The following is a 14,505-nucleotide window of genomic DNA, read 5'->3' as shown; positions in this document are numbered from 1 at the left end:
GAAGCAGCCACACAGCCGTAAATCTCAGTTACACAAGCCCCCCCCATACCCTCTTCCTCCCACCCCTGCCACAAGTGACAGTGGACCAACCCCGTTTTGTTGCGTTCCAAGGCTTACCATCAACTTCGGGCTGAGTCTGAGAGGGCACGGCCATGTAGGGATCCTCCCCTTTGTCTGAGCTCATAGGGGGATCCTTGCGCTCCACCATGCGGCCCCGCCCCAGGGGGCCCTCGGCGGCCTCAGGTAGGGCCGGGGTGGGGAGTGAGAGGGTATGGTGGTGATGGTGATGGTGAAGGCGGCCTGCCGGACAACAAGACAGGTTAACAAAAGGAAAAGGGTATCGGTACGGAGTGGGTGACACACACGCGTAATTCCCTGGGAAGTCTTTATTCCCCGGAGACACGGTGAGCAACTCATTAGTAAAAGTGTCTCTCAGCATTGTCACGTCCTTCTTGTCCACCTTCCTCTTGTTGTGACTGACATGTCAAGCTCAATCGGGCCTGTCAGAATATAATCACATTTCTCCACTATCACCAGAGGGTGAAACCTTTGATATATGAAGGATGACAGACTGGCTCTCTTTCTCAACGCGCACCTGTCGAGCTGCTTTTAAGGAAAGCCATAAAAGCGCTTCTAAACTCACCTTCTTTTTAAAAACCTGTGTGATTCTGTATAACATCTAACATTTTCCACTCACGGTGGAGAGTGGTTAGCGCACAGGCCACACAACTAGGAGACCCGAGGTTCAATTCCCCGCTTGGGCATCTCTGTATGGAGTTTGCATGTTCTTCCCATGTGTGTGTGGGTTTTCTCCGGGTACTCCGGTTTCCTCCCACATTCCAAAAACATGCTAGGTTAATTGGTGACTCCAAATTGTCCACAGGTATGAATGTGAGTGTGAATGGTTGTTTGTCTATATGTGCCCTGTGATTGGCTGGCGACCAGTGCAGGGTGTACCCCGCCTCTCGTCTGAAGACAGCTGGGATAGGCTCCAACATACCCCCATCCCATAGAAGCGCCATAGAAAAGGGATGGATGGACATTTTTGCAACACTTTTGCATTGTACTTTCTATTTTGCCAACATGACATGAAAAGTAAAAATAGTAATAAACGTGTTTTGAGTGAGTATGTGGCTTAGCAGAGGTCGAAATAATAGTAATACGACACGACCAAAAGGTTAACGGACAGAAAATGTTTAAGTACAAACTAAATTTCAGGGTAAAATATGCTTGATTTAGTTATTAGTGACTGCGCTACTAGTAATAGGAAAATTGTGGTGATAACCATAGATCAGGGAATGGAACTTGAGTCTGGGATTAATTAATTCACTTTACATTTTTGTTTAATTAATTAACTTGGAAGTCAAGGATTTGACTTTAGATGTTCCCCTGCATATTGTTAGTAACCGGCAAAATATGCAAATGAATCTATTGGCTGCTGATCTGATGTAGAGATTCTAGTCCTATTTATGCATGAATACAAGAAAAGTAAACAAGCAAATCTGAGCTTGTTTACTTTCCAACCACCCAAATCACATTAGCATCCTAGGTGCCCACTTAGGCCGTCCTCCTCAATTTGGCATGGGCGCCACACATTTCACTTAATAGAATGAAGCCTTTGTGGGGCTCAGCTCACTCATTTTTACACGCTCTTAACACGGAGATGACAGCAGTGTGTGAGCGTAGTGTGTGTGTGTGTGTGTGTGTGTGTGTGTGCACCAGCAGATGTGTTTCACTATGTGTTTATTCTTGTGTTTAAAGAGGGAGGAGGTGTCATTCCAAGGATGGTGGGGACAACACTGAGGCTGCTGGTAAACTAGCACACACCCTCACCACACCACCCAGAGCCTCCTCCGTGTGGCATGGCAATCATTAAAATGATTTATTTAACTATTGGCCCAAGGCTGAGAGATTAGTGTGACAGGCCTATTTTATAATTCATCCCCCCACCGCCAGGGGAAGTGCAATTCAGGCAGATGACACACATATATATGTAGAGAGAAGAGAGAGAGAGCCTCGGAGCTTCTCCATGGATAAAAAAAAGCCATAAACTTCTTTTTTTTCCCGCTATCTGCAGATTAAAAGCCAGGCGACAACGTCTCGGCTGGAATAAAGAAGTGGAGAGCGGAGAGGAGGCCTTTATTTACTGTATCTACAAATCCGTATCAAGCATTGACATAGTTACTGAGGCAGGCCATTGTTCTTTGTGTGGATGTACAGTATGCATGTCATTTATGTGTTTATTAGGGCACAACCTGACGATATTTCCATGCCCCTTGACCTCTAGCAACAGGGAGAATCACAGTGGGGTTACCTCCCCATTGGAGGGTGAGGAAGAAGGGCTGGGATGACATCATAAAAATATTCTTGTAATTGCATATGGATTAGAAGTACTATAGAGCAAGAGAACTCACAATGTGGTAAGACTCCGGCGTCACCATATGTGTTGTGTTCATTGTAATTGTTCTTTTCACACTTGTGGGACACATAACAATGTCTATCCATCCATCTATTTACTATGCCACTGATCCTCACTAGGGTCGCGGGGTATGCTGGAGCCTATCCCAGCTGTCTTTGGACTGGTTGCCAGCCAATCGCAGGGCAAAATTGTAATGCATGACATGACGAACCTTTGTATTTATTTATTGGTACAGTTCTTCCAGTCATGATTGGCTGTTTTCTTACTTTTATGTCACCTTCCCTCCACACTTGAATGACAATTAAGGATGATAAAATCTGCAACACAATCTCAGTCATTCATTTTTAAAGTTAAGACTGTTATAAGATCTGTCAATTGATGAAAAATTTCAATCAGATTAATCACAGCTAAAAATCATAATCACCAGTCTGAAACATACCAATTTTTGTTGATTATATATATATATATGAATGTATTAGCAGCTCTAAATGAACTGAATATATTTTCTACCGCTTATACTAACGAGGGTCGCGATGTGCTGGAGCCTATCCTAGCTGTCTTTGGGTGAGAGGCGGGGTCCACCCTGGACTGGTCGCCAGCCAACCACAGGGCACATATAGACAAACAACCATTCACACTCACATTCATACCTATGGACAATTTGGAGTCGCCAATTAACCTAGCATGTTTTTGGAATGTGGGAGGAAACCGGAGTACCCGGAGAAAACCCACACATGCATGGGGAGAACATGCAAACTCCACACAGAGATGGCCGGGGGTGGAATTTAACTCGGGCCTCCTAGCTGTGAGACCTGCGCGCTAACCACTCGTACACCGTGCAGCTCTTATGTCAATCACACAAGCCTAAAAATCTATTTGTCTAACACTAGTATTTTAATACTAGTACAACACACTTTAAAGCATCTTGTTATGGACAATGAGTACTTTTGACAGTGGTTAACTTCCTTTTTACGCTTGTACAATAGTTGAAAATGTTTTATTGTTGCTAAAAAACAATGAGTAAATGTTTCAAATGGGCCACAACACTACAGTACACAAACAGTCATCATTATGTCCTGCTAACGGTGTCAGCCAAAATGGAGCATTATTATCTTTTAGCGGTCATAATATGTCGGTCGGATTCCGGTCATGGTGAATATTATTTTTGCATTATCATAATATTAGTGGGCCCAGAAGAAACAAGCTGCAATCCCCAAATGGCCGTCGGGTCAGACTTTGAACACCGATACTGTGGATGTTGTTGTGGACATCCGCTCATGTTGTAATGTCTGTTTGCATTATGTCTTGTTTCTTCGTAATGATATGATCTGATGGGAGATGTCATCATTTTCAGACATCTTTTCTCCTCTCTGTTGATGTGCTCCTGGGCCATCAGGGCCTTCAACCAGCAACAAACAGATCCAGCTCATAAGTGATGCAAAGGTCAGGGCTAATCAATGCATTTGCTGAGGGGTTTACGAGGGGAGGGAGGGTGTTAACATAGGGGATGACAGAATCACGATTAAAGATGCTCCTATTTCTAATTCCTTTAGAGGGACCACCAAAGGGGGGGGGGTGGCTGCTACAAGTTGGTGGTGGTGGGGGGTGAAATGGACTGGCCATGATTGAGTGTTTCATTACCTTTATAACTGGAAGGAACGTCTATCAAAAAGAAGGAATGACATAAATTCAGTGAAACATCCGCTCGTTAATAACCCCGTCTTTACAAGTGGGAGGAGTTTTCATTTCCCTGAGAGGGAACAATTCAATGAGGAGATGAAGGGGTGTGGCTGGACTTGAACAGCGTATTGGGGATAAAATCTGTCTCTCGCTTATTTGATTGCCTTTTTTTTAACGGTAAATGTGGGGTACTTACCATTCAGTGCCACAAACGTATCTGAAAGTAGAAGAAGGGATAAAGAAAAAGTACATTATGGCATGAAATTAAGAGCTTTCACACCCTCAAAGACATTATAAAGAGTTTCTTAAAGGTACTAACTTCATATGTGAAATGGACAATTATATAAACACTTCCAGCTCAAAGTATTGACATCCTTTCTATTTAATATTCCCCTTTCTTATTTTTATTTTGAATATGCTCATCTGCTAGTGCCATTCCTAAGAATCCTGCTAACTTACAGCATAATCTAGACTAGGGTTGGACAAATATTTTGACTCGTTAACAAAATTGTCCAGGGGGCCAGAACATACGTATGCCGTATTTTCCGGACTATACGTCGCCCTTTTTTCATAGGTTGGCTTATTCCTGCGACTTATACTCCAGCGCGACTTATAAATGAAAAAAACTGTTTATGTTACATAAACACTGGACACCTTTTCTGTTCATGTTTATTTTTCATGTAGCTGAATAACCATTGTGTTAGCATATCTTACACCTATTCAGCCTGTTCTCTATTCTTGTTAGAACTTGCCTTCCAAGATGATGTAATGTCTGTTTTGGTCAAGTAGTTTGGAAAATAAATTGCCTGCAAAAAATGCGACTTACACTCCAGTGCGACTTATGTATTTTTTTTTCTACCTAATTATGCATTTTTGACCTTGTGCGACTTATACTCCGAAGCGACTTATAGTCCAGAAAATTTTAAAATGTATTTAAAATGCACACACACTATTTTATGCTTATAATTTTCCTTGAATTATTTGTCTAATTTTATCTGTAAAAATGTTATACTATCAGCTGTATGTTCTCATGTCCCTTTTGTCAGGAGCACTTTAAACATCGAACTACATCTAACTACGTCATTTAATTTTACAGTTTTGTTGTTGTTTTTGTTTTTTTTTACTAAATAAGACATCTGACTTGCAAGTCATGTTGCCATGTTAAAAGTTGGAATACTTAGAAAGCAACTAGCGGGCCAGACTCAAATGCATAGTGGGCCCCCAGGCCGTAGTTTGCCCACCCCTGATTGAGACCAAATTTCCCCTCTCCTCAGTTTAAAGGCAAAATATATAGATTTTTCTTTCCTACAGTGAGAGAGTAAACAGACCAAGGTGAGCAGCATGTTTTTCGGTGAGTAGGGAGGCATAGCAGCTTGAGAAAAATAAAAACACATTTTTCATATCTGCAAACTTGAGATGTGTTTACAGGCAAAATGAATAGCTTTTTAGTTCCTAGTGAGAGAGGGAACTTTTCTTCACTGATTCCTCATTATTCTCTATTGCATGCTCTAAATGACGTAGATTGGCTAACCCCATGTCCACCATATTTATGGAGTGTTTTGTGGCGGGACTTTATTTATGTCGCTGTAAAAACATTCATTTCAGAACCTACTAAGACATTGAAGACATTTCCACTACATTCTAATGACCACACATTGAATAGCAAGTGTATAACAGCTGACAATTCAAGTCAACTTCTGACCAAAGGGTGATTGGGTTGAGAGTTCTGTGGCCTGTTTTGTACTCCTAAAATGTGTAAAGTCCTTTTTCCCCACTGTGGCGCTGAATGTTTATGTGACAGTTTGCAAGAAGGAAGACAGTCTTTGCGCCACAGGGTACAGAAGTCCACTGACCGGGGGGAGTAAAGATGCAGGAGGGAATGAGAGGCGAATGGGGCAGATGGATGGAAGATGCTGAAAGAGAGGATTGTGAGGGCGGAACAGATGGGTGGAGGGAAAAGGTGACGGCAGCGAACACGGAAACATTAGATCGAGTTAGCAGAGAGAGATGGTTGCACTGTGTGTGTGTGTGTGCGTGTGCGTGTGTGTTACGGGATGGTAGTGAAAAGGAAAGACGTGAGCGAAAAGGGCCTGCTTACTTTGGCAGTCTCCCAGGCCATCTGTGTTACCATGCTCCACGTCCTGCTCAAAGGCTGATCTGCAGGGAACAGAGACATCATGGTCAGCAGCGGGAAGCGGGCCAAAGCCGACACGTCGAACCGAGTTACAAAGATTCAGGAAAACAACAAACAACGAAAAGCATCCTTCGAAGCGGCGTATTTCTCAGAAGGAGCCTGCGGGACGCCTTCAACTGGAACGCCATTAAAGAACACCTAGAAGGCACCCTGAAGGTCTCAAGACAGAGGTTATGATGCAGGAAGAAAAATCTATAACTGGCATGGTTGTGGTGATACCAACAGATTTATGTGTTATTTTAGTGCAATGACTATTCTACGAGACCTTTCCCCTATTTCTCATATGCTTCCCAATCACATGCTTTGAGCCCTGAGCGCTGAGGTGTAACCGGGCCCTGTGAGAGCCATCACATGACACACAAGGGGCGAGAGAGTTTTAGAGATGCTATTTTCTGCTACACAATCTGCACACAGACCTGTTTTCAGCCTGAAAGACCACCAAGCAGGCAGCAGATCTGTGAAACAGAGCGGACCAACTGTCAAGTGGGATCGCTAGTCACGCATGACAGCCTTCCTCACCCACCACTGGTTACAATTACGGCATGAAGATACTTTCTCAAACCCTCCAAAAATTGCATCGACCACCCCCAATCCCTGTTGTAGAAAATGTGTAAGCCCCACCGAGAAAAGATTCAACAAAGACTAATCAATTACTCTTTGAAACATAATAATAATTTCTCAGCCCAAATGCAGTGCCACCAATTTTTTTTTATCAAGCACCAAATTTCTTCACAGTTACTGTAAACCCTTACCCCCTCTGAGCATCGGTGCCACATATTTAAGGCTTTTCTTCGGCTGAAATCAAACATACTTTAGGCTATTAGGCCATCAGACTGCTCAATGCCAAATAAGCCCCTCTACCTGCCCACACGCACAACCAAAACTTTAAATTGTTGTTATTTATTCTAAATTATTTGTACAAATTACTGTTTACGCTGTACATTGTTGTTCATATTTGACGTAATCTACTTATTCTCCACATTATTACTTATTATTTATTATTACACGGAAGCCAGGCAACGACATTTCGTTGGCAATTTCACTGCTGTGTTATTGTGCAATGACAATAAAGAAAGTCTATTTCTATGTCTATTTGTAAGACACAATCACTACGTCGCTGTTCAAGAAAAGCACGTCCAAATCTCCTCCCAAAAGTCATACAATTTGGCCATACATGCCTCATGGTATGTGAGTTTTTACTTATGATCAGAAAAACGAGCAAAATATAATATTGTGCATTTTCATAAAATTTGACGATACGCACTGTGTGAGTGGTTAGTGCATAGGCCACACAGTTAGGAGACCTGGGTTTGATTCTCCCCTCGGCCATCTCTGTGCGGAGTTTGCATGTTCTCCACGTTTGTGCATGGGTTTTCTCCGGGTACTCCGGTTTCCTCCCACATTCCAAAAACATGCTAGGTTAATTGGCGACTCCAAATTGTCCATAGGTATGAATGTGAGTGTGAATGGTTGTTTGTCTATATGTGCCCTGTGATTGGCTGGCCACCAGTCCAGGGTGTACCCCGCCTCTTGCCCAAAGTCAGCTGGGATAGGCTCCAGCACCCTCGCATCCCTAGTGAGGATAAGCGGTATAGAAAATGAATGAATGAATGCTTAAGGCTTAATTATATGTTACCCCAGTCCAGTAAAGGAATAAACCATGTATACCAGCATGTTGGACAGGATCTGTGGTATCAATGAAAAAAAAAGTGAGGTACTACTAGGTGGGGATCGATTTCTTTGTATTGTACAAAAATCATTAAATTTGGAGCTGCATGTGTACCATTTTTCTTTTGATGAAAAAAAAAACATTTTACATTTAAGCAACGTGCTTTACGACGCAAAAAAATATAACATACACCATAATGTTCAGTATAGGGTTTTTCTTGGACAGCACCAGTGGCATAGTGTTATATGGAAAAATAACTACTAGTCATTTGTTGCGAGGCAAACTTTGTGGGGCATCATTTTATGTGTCTGTGGATTAAAAAGCATGTTTTTCTTTTCGTCTTGACATAAAAATGCCATTTTTGTGGGGCTCTTTGGTTTAAACAACATAAACCTTTAGAAATACATACTTCAGGATATGTGCCCCAATGTTAAACATATGAAAACTTCAGCCTGGTTTTCTGACCAAGGCCCTGTCCACACGTAGGTGTGTATCTGATGGAAGTTATTTTGCCGTCATCATCCACACGAGCCCACAGATATCTGGCACTAAAAACGAACGTTTTCAAAGCCTCCGGCTAAAGTGTAGATTTTGAAAAAATTCAAATAACCAAATAACAAAAGGCAAATAACCGGAGTTTTACGTTTCATGTGACAAAGTATACTGTGACGTCACACATGTGACCTGTGTTTACATCGGAAACAACATGGATGCCCACAGAACTGCATTGGTTGTAGCTATTATTAAAGCGCTGAACGTTGGTGGGAGTCATCCTCCTGGATGAATGGTGCGACAATGTCTGAATGTCACAGTCCTCACTGTTGTTGTTGTCGGTGTTAGTCGCATTTATGTGGTTACATGTGGACACCATTTTTTTCATAAATGTAGAGGTGGAGATAGGTGGTTTTACAAAACACCCTGCTCCGTGTTGACAAGGCCTCACACAGCTATAAAAGGTCACGGAGAGCTGGCAGGAACACAGTTTGTCAGAAGCACACTAGAAATGTAATATATGTGTAAATGGTTCTATTTAATCCCCGAATTAGTCAAGAAATAACAAGTTTATTCCACCAAGCGCCCCCTTTTGGATCTGATGGACCACCACCCACTAGTTCCAACCAAAACACTGATAACCTCTACATTTCAAATCATATCTACCTTATTATGATCAACATCAGAATCTGACTGTGATGTAACACATGTGAAAGTAAACGTAGTGGCTGCGTCATTCACAGCAACTTGCTACCGCACTGCAGACAGTTCAGCTGGGGGTTAAGATCATGCATATTTAAATCAATCTCTACCGTACATTAGAGGAGGTTACACTGACTCATTGGTGATTTGTATGTGAGGTGTGATGTAGTAGCACAGGAAGGAATTAGGACGCTCAGAGCAGGGATTATATCAGGTGTGTTTTTGTCAAATATTCACACCAGAAGGTAATTGATCAATAAGAATTAGCAGTCGCCCATTTGGAATTCCTGGCTTTCATTTGCTATACAAGTACAGTTACTAAAGCCTAAAGGGGAATTGCAATTTTGGGGGGAATCATTTACAATCCTTAGGTGAAACATGAACATTTATTTCTTTCCTAGCCCGAGAAAACGAGTTAATATGAGCTAGCTAACAACGGATGCCATGGTAAATACCTATTTTGATGCTACACACAAAAACCAGCTACAGCAATATTATTATTGTAGCAGCTAACATGAAATTTTTTTCAATCTTGTGAACTAACACGATGCCTCGCTAAACGCTCATTGCCTCATGTGCATTGTCAGCTAGCTCATATTAACTTGTTTTCTTGCGTTATAATAAACAGAAAAAGGGAAATAAATATGTGTTCATGTTTCACATAAGGATTGTGAATGATGGGCAAATCCCCCCCCACCCCAAAAAAAAAGTTCAGTTCCCCTTGTACATACTGTTTGCATCATATCAACTGCAAAATCATATGAGATCACGTGAAGGGACCAATGGTGGGGTGGGCTGGTGACTGGAGGCCATATTGCAGCTTACAAGCTGCTTGTATTTGAGGCATAACTCTAACATGGGAAAAGACAGATGGAAGTAGAAAAAAGAGGAGGACGCGTGTGCAAGCCAGAGAGACAGAAAATGTTAGGGGAAACAGGAAGTAGATGGCTACAGAAAGTGAACACACGGCAGTTTTTGCAAACAGATTTGTTTGCTTTTCAGTTGAGTTGAATACAGGTTATGAGCTTGTGAACTTATTATTGTGGTCTCACTTTTCAATATACAGTATATCTACTGTATGTACGTGAAAAAAGGATAAACTAACGATATCGCTTTTTAATAATAACTGGCAAAATACTGTGCTTTTCTGGTTTTTGTTGCATGTCTGCCAAAGCGGGATTTGTACATGTGCATAATCCATTACTTTCCGATCCTTTTTAGTGATTTCCTACTGAATTCTTGTGAGAACACTTTACGGACAGAGAAAGGGAAGAAACGAGGCGAGATATAACTCTTCAATACTGACAGCTGGTCAGTGCCTTCATACTCAACAAAACACCTCAAGGGGGGTCGGGTTAAGGATTGCACAGAGAGACAGAATGTGATGACACCTGGATACACCACAGAGAGCTTGTTGGTGTTGGTGGGCTGTTGTGTGTATTAAAAACAAACATATCAACGCCGGAGGCTGCTGTCTCGCACTGCTGACTGACGCTTCTACTGCGGGGAATCGTGTAATATTACAAGTTTGTGCTACCTGCACACATAGGTGTTACCTGGCCGAAATTGCACAGGCTCAGACTATTTACCATCTGCCTGCGCAATTCGGTTGTTTAACAGAACTCATAAGATCCACTCATCCTGGTTTTATTGTTAACATTTTTAGTATTTATTGTGTGAGCTGGCTGCACGACGGTTGTGTGGTTAGCACGTAGGCCACACAGCTACGAGACCAGAGTTCGATTCCACCCATGGCCATCTCTGTGTGGAGTTTACATGTTCTCCTCGTGCATGCGTGGGTTTTCTCCGGGTACTCCGGTTTCCTCCCAAAAACATGCTAGGTTAATTGGTGACTCCAAATTGTCCATAGGTATGAATGTGAGTGTGAATGGTTGTTTGTCTATATGTGCCCTGTGATTGGCTGGCCACCAGTCCAGGGTGTACCCCACCTCTCGCCCGAAGACAGCTGGGATAGGCTCCAGCACGGCCGCGACCCTCGTGAGGATAAGCGGTAGAAAATAAATGAATGAATGAATTGTGTGCGCTACAAAAAAAAGCTGAATTTCCCATCTATCTATCCAATCTACTGTATCTTACGCTATTATGTCTAGATAGATAGACCATGCACACGCTTAGCTGGCTCCTTGGAACTCAATCAAAGGGGTTCCCCAGCTCTCTTTGCAAAATAATAACAGGATGGATGCGACTTTTGGCTCATCATTTTGCAGCATGGGGATCACATTCATTCAAATGCCAGTCCTTTTGTTATGACTTCATGTATAAAATGTTCTTCCTCGCCACAAAGCTCCATGTGCTGTTTGCTCAAAGAGTATAGTCGAGCTCTGTGTCCAAGCTACAGCCACAAAATTTTAGTCAGCGTGACCATCAAGTGTTGCCTGGGCTAAGCAGCCAACCCCCAGTCGGGCGGCATACAGCACTTTCCTTCCATTCAGACCTCCAATAGCCTATGCAGCAGAGGGAAATTGTACTTACACACCATAAAATTAGAAAGCTCAGCGACATGTCAAATCCACAGATGAAGGCTACCAGGCATTACAAAAAGGTGGAACGTCGGATTGGAAAAACTTGTAAAACACTTGTATGGCCTTATACTCTTGCAGGGATTACCTTCAAATGCACTGGACCAACATACTCGTTAAGCCTAAAATGGAGGTTGGTTATAAAGTACAGTATTTCTTCCAGCTTGAACTTTCACTCTCATATTAATGTTAAATTATTTCCATCTGTCTATTGCACGCACCACTTGTGAGAAGCTGGAGGGAGAGATGGGATTGATCGATTTTCCCCCCAAAAAAATCTTCAAACAAATATCCTGAATAATCCATTAAATATGAAACATTTATGCCACAACTATAATTTTTTTATTGGCTATGTTGATACTGATGGCCCATTTAATTGCCACAAAAAAATCCCCATGCTTTCCTCAATAAGTGCATCAAGTCATTTGAGTGTTGATATTTGTACAGGCAACCTTCAAAATAAATGTACATTCATCGCCATAGCAACTCCAAAAAAAAAAGGAAAGAAAAAGAGAGAAGTGGAGTGAAGTGGTCTGTGGTTAAAGGCTACACTTGTATGGTGCTTTGCTACCTTCAAGGTACTTTAAGTGCTCTTAAAACATCACTTCACATCATTTTTGGTCTAGAAATTACAGTCTTTACAATATAGTACATTACAGTACAATCAACCCCAAATTGTATTGTGGAGTGACAATACAATCTTATTCCGTGTCTTGTTTTGTATTGCGGTTAAATAAAACATAAAAATCTTGTTATCGTAGACACCAAACTAGTGCAGTGTCTCATCTTGTGTGTCCCCAAAACATGCATCTTTGGCTAACGGGGTGACTTTAAATTGTCCTGGTTGTCCAACCGGGTCCAACCCGTGACCCTAACGATGAAAAGCTGTACAAAAACTGTATAGATGGTTGTCCTTTTCTAACTAGGTGCAGGTTAGAGGTGCCATCATGTCCAAGAGGAAGGACGTTTTTCCTTAATGGCGTCATGAAAACCTGCAACTTCAAAAGCCAACATTTGAGTGTCTCTCTTCTTAAAAGTGGGGCATGATGATAGATAGGGAGATGATAGATTTTCCTCACGTTTGATGCTCATAAACTGGCTCTAGGGACGCATATTAGTGTCGGAACATCATTAAAAAGTCTAATTTGCATACGAGCGGAACATTAACATGCAGTGGGAAAGGGCCAATTCTCTACTTAAAGATCTGGTCGCCCTTTCTCAGCCATTGCTTATTAAACAGTGTGACTGCAGCGACTTACTTGGTGTCAACCACTTGTCTGCAGGCTCCTTCTGCCACCCAACCACAGTAAGGATCCCTGGAGGCAATGCAGGACCTGAGCAACACACAAAACACATCACACACTTGTTGTTGAGGTGAAAGCATGAGACTGTTGTGGCTATCAAACTTACTTCTTGCATCTCCCGTGTCTTTCACAGCGAGACAGCGGCACTTTGACCACACAGGAGGTGAACGCAACCCACAGGGTGCGACCTTTGCCGTCGATCTGCATGCTGACAATACGCTTGTCCTCAGCGCCGTCTATACTGCATCTACAAGAAGGAAAAGAGATGACAGGCTGAGAATGAATAGGTAAGTCTCCAGTACGTGAATTGTATCAGAAGTGAAACTATGTTTCAGGACACCCCAATGAATAGGTGCTAATTTGCTTTAGAAACTAAACTGTTGTATAGGGGATAAAACTGACTCTTTTAAGGTGCTAAAAGTGGCTACTATTAAAACCTGGCAAAGGAGCAAACTCTGAGGTTGAGATGAGATAATGCTGGAATCAAGAACATGAGGTCACGGGTGGAATGGGGCATTGGGGAAGATAAAGAACAGGGTGATACTGATACAACAGATGGCCACAGTGAGCAGTCAGCAAATAACACTGTACTTTACTATCAAATCCACTAACACCATCCACCCCCCCACAACCATCCACAGCCTCTGTCCCTGCTAGTCTTTGTCTGCTCGGCCCCATAGGAGAGCACTGTAATCCCTTTGGGCGTGCTCGGCATCTTTCTTTCTATCCCTTCTCTCCAGCCTTTCCTCTCCTCCATCCTGGGATTAATCCCCCCTCCCCACCCCCGTTTGTAGTGTTTCTGTGCCGCATTAACATTCTCAATTAGGGCTTAGAGTCCATCTACACTGGGTAATGCTCGGCAATCAGGTCCGTGCTGATCCAGCTAACGCCAGCCAGAGGGTAGAAGGCGGGCAAAGTCACTTACTGTACTCGAGTGATGCCAGATGGCCCATGGCCGACTGCTGCTCAGCTAGCCGGGGGAGCAGCGCGGTGAGAGAAAGAAGGCCACATACAGGAAGGAGACACAGAGAGGAGAGAGGAAGGGAAGGAGGCAGAGCCTGCCCTTCATCCCTTCCATAAGGCTCGTCACATGGCAGCAGTATGTTGGAAGCTAACCTCCGTCAAGTTCGGGCAAACTGCTTCCCTTCCTCATAACAAAATAAGATTTCCATGAATTTTGACAGACGGGGTGGCAGGCAATCTAAGGATAAGCCACGGTAATATTTTGGTGCAGGTCTGGCTAAATGTCCACATTATGGACTTTATATTTGCTTTTTGCCATCTGGATTAGGGCTTAATCTCTGATGATTTGGTGATATGGTTGCTATATTTAGTGAAAGTGAAAGTCAGGAAGTGTTTCTTGCTTGAAATGTTTACCGTGCACACCTTCAATTGTACGTATATAAGCACCGCAGTGCAATGCCAGTCTGAAAGCTGCATAGTAAACCCCTCCACAATGCAGCCCAACCTCTTGCAGTGATGGCACCAAGAAGGCAGAGCTTGGG

At 42.8% G+C, this 14,505-nt stretch overlaps 1 protein-coding gene across 5 annotated transcripts in view; it reads right to left on the bottom strand.

The window, feature by feature from the left end:
• sema6a (sema domain, transmembrane domain (TM), and cytoplasmic domain, (semaphorin) 6A) overlaps nt 1-14,505 on the bottom strand; it is a 129,734-nt gene that overhangs the window by 15,748 nt on the left and 99,481 nt on the right. For 3 of the 5 annotated variants that reach the window (XM_058070580.2, XM_078789623.1, XM_078789622.1), the window contains exons 14-19: nt 13,107-13,247; nt 12,956-13,030; nt 6,198-6,256; nt 4,296-4,316; nt 4,061-4,081; nt 118-300 (exon numbers count right to left, since the gene is read on the bottom strand). In XM_058070580.2, coding sequence (XP_057926563.2) covers nt 118-300; nt 4,061-4,081; nt 4,296-4,316; nt 6,198-6,256; nt 12,956-13,030; nt 13,107-13,247 — 500 coding nt within the window. The remainder of the gene's footprint in view (nt 1-117; nt 301-4,060; nt 4,082-4,295; nt 4,317-6,197; nt 6,257-12,955; nt 13,031-13,106; nt 13,248-14,505) is intronic. The other 2 variants (XM_058070581.2, XM_058070582.2) reach the window with 2 other exon arrangements.

Source organism: Doryrhamphus excisus, linkage group LG3 (assembly GCF_037039965.1).
Source record: "Doryrhamphus excisus strain RoL-2023G ecotype Guam linkage group LG3, RoL_Dexc_Guam_v1.1, whole genome shotgun sequence".
NCBI lineage: Eukaryota > Metazoa > Chordata > Actinopteri > Syngnathiformes > Syngnathidae > Doryrhamphus > Doryrhamphus excisus.
Note: the sequence above shows the minus strand (reverse complement) of the source record. Positions and strands in the feature narration are given on the sequence as shown.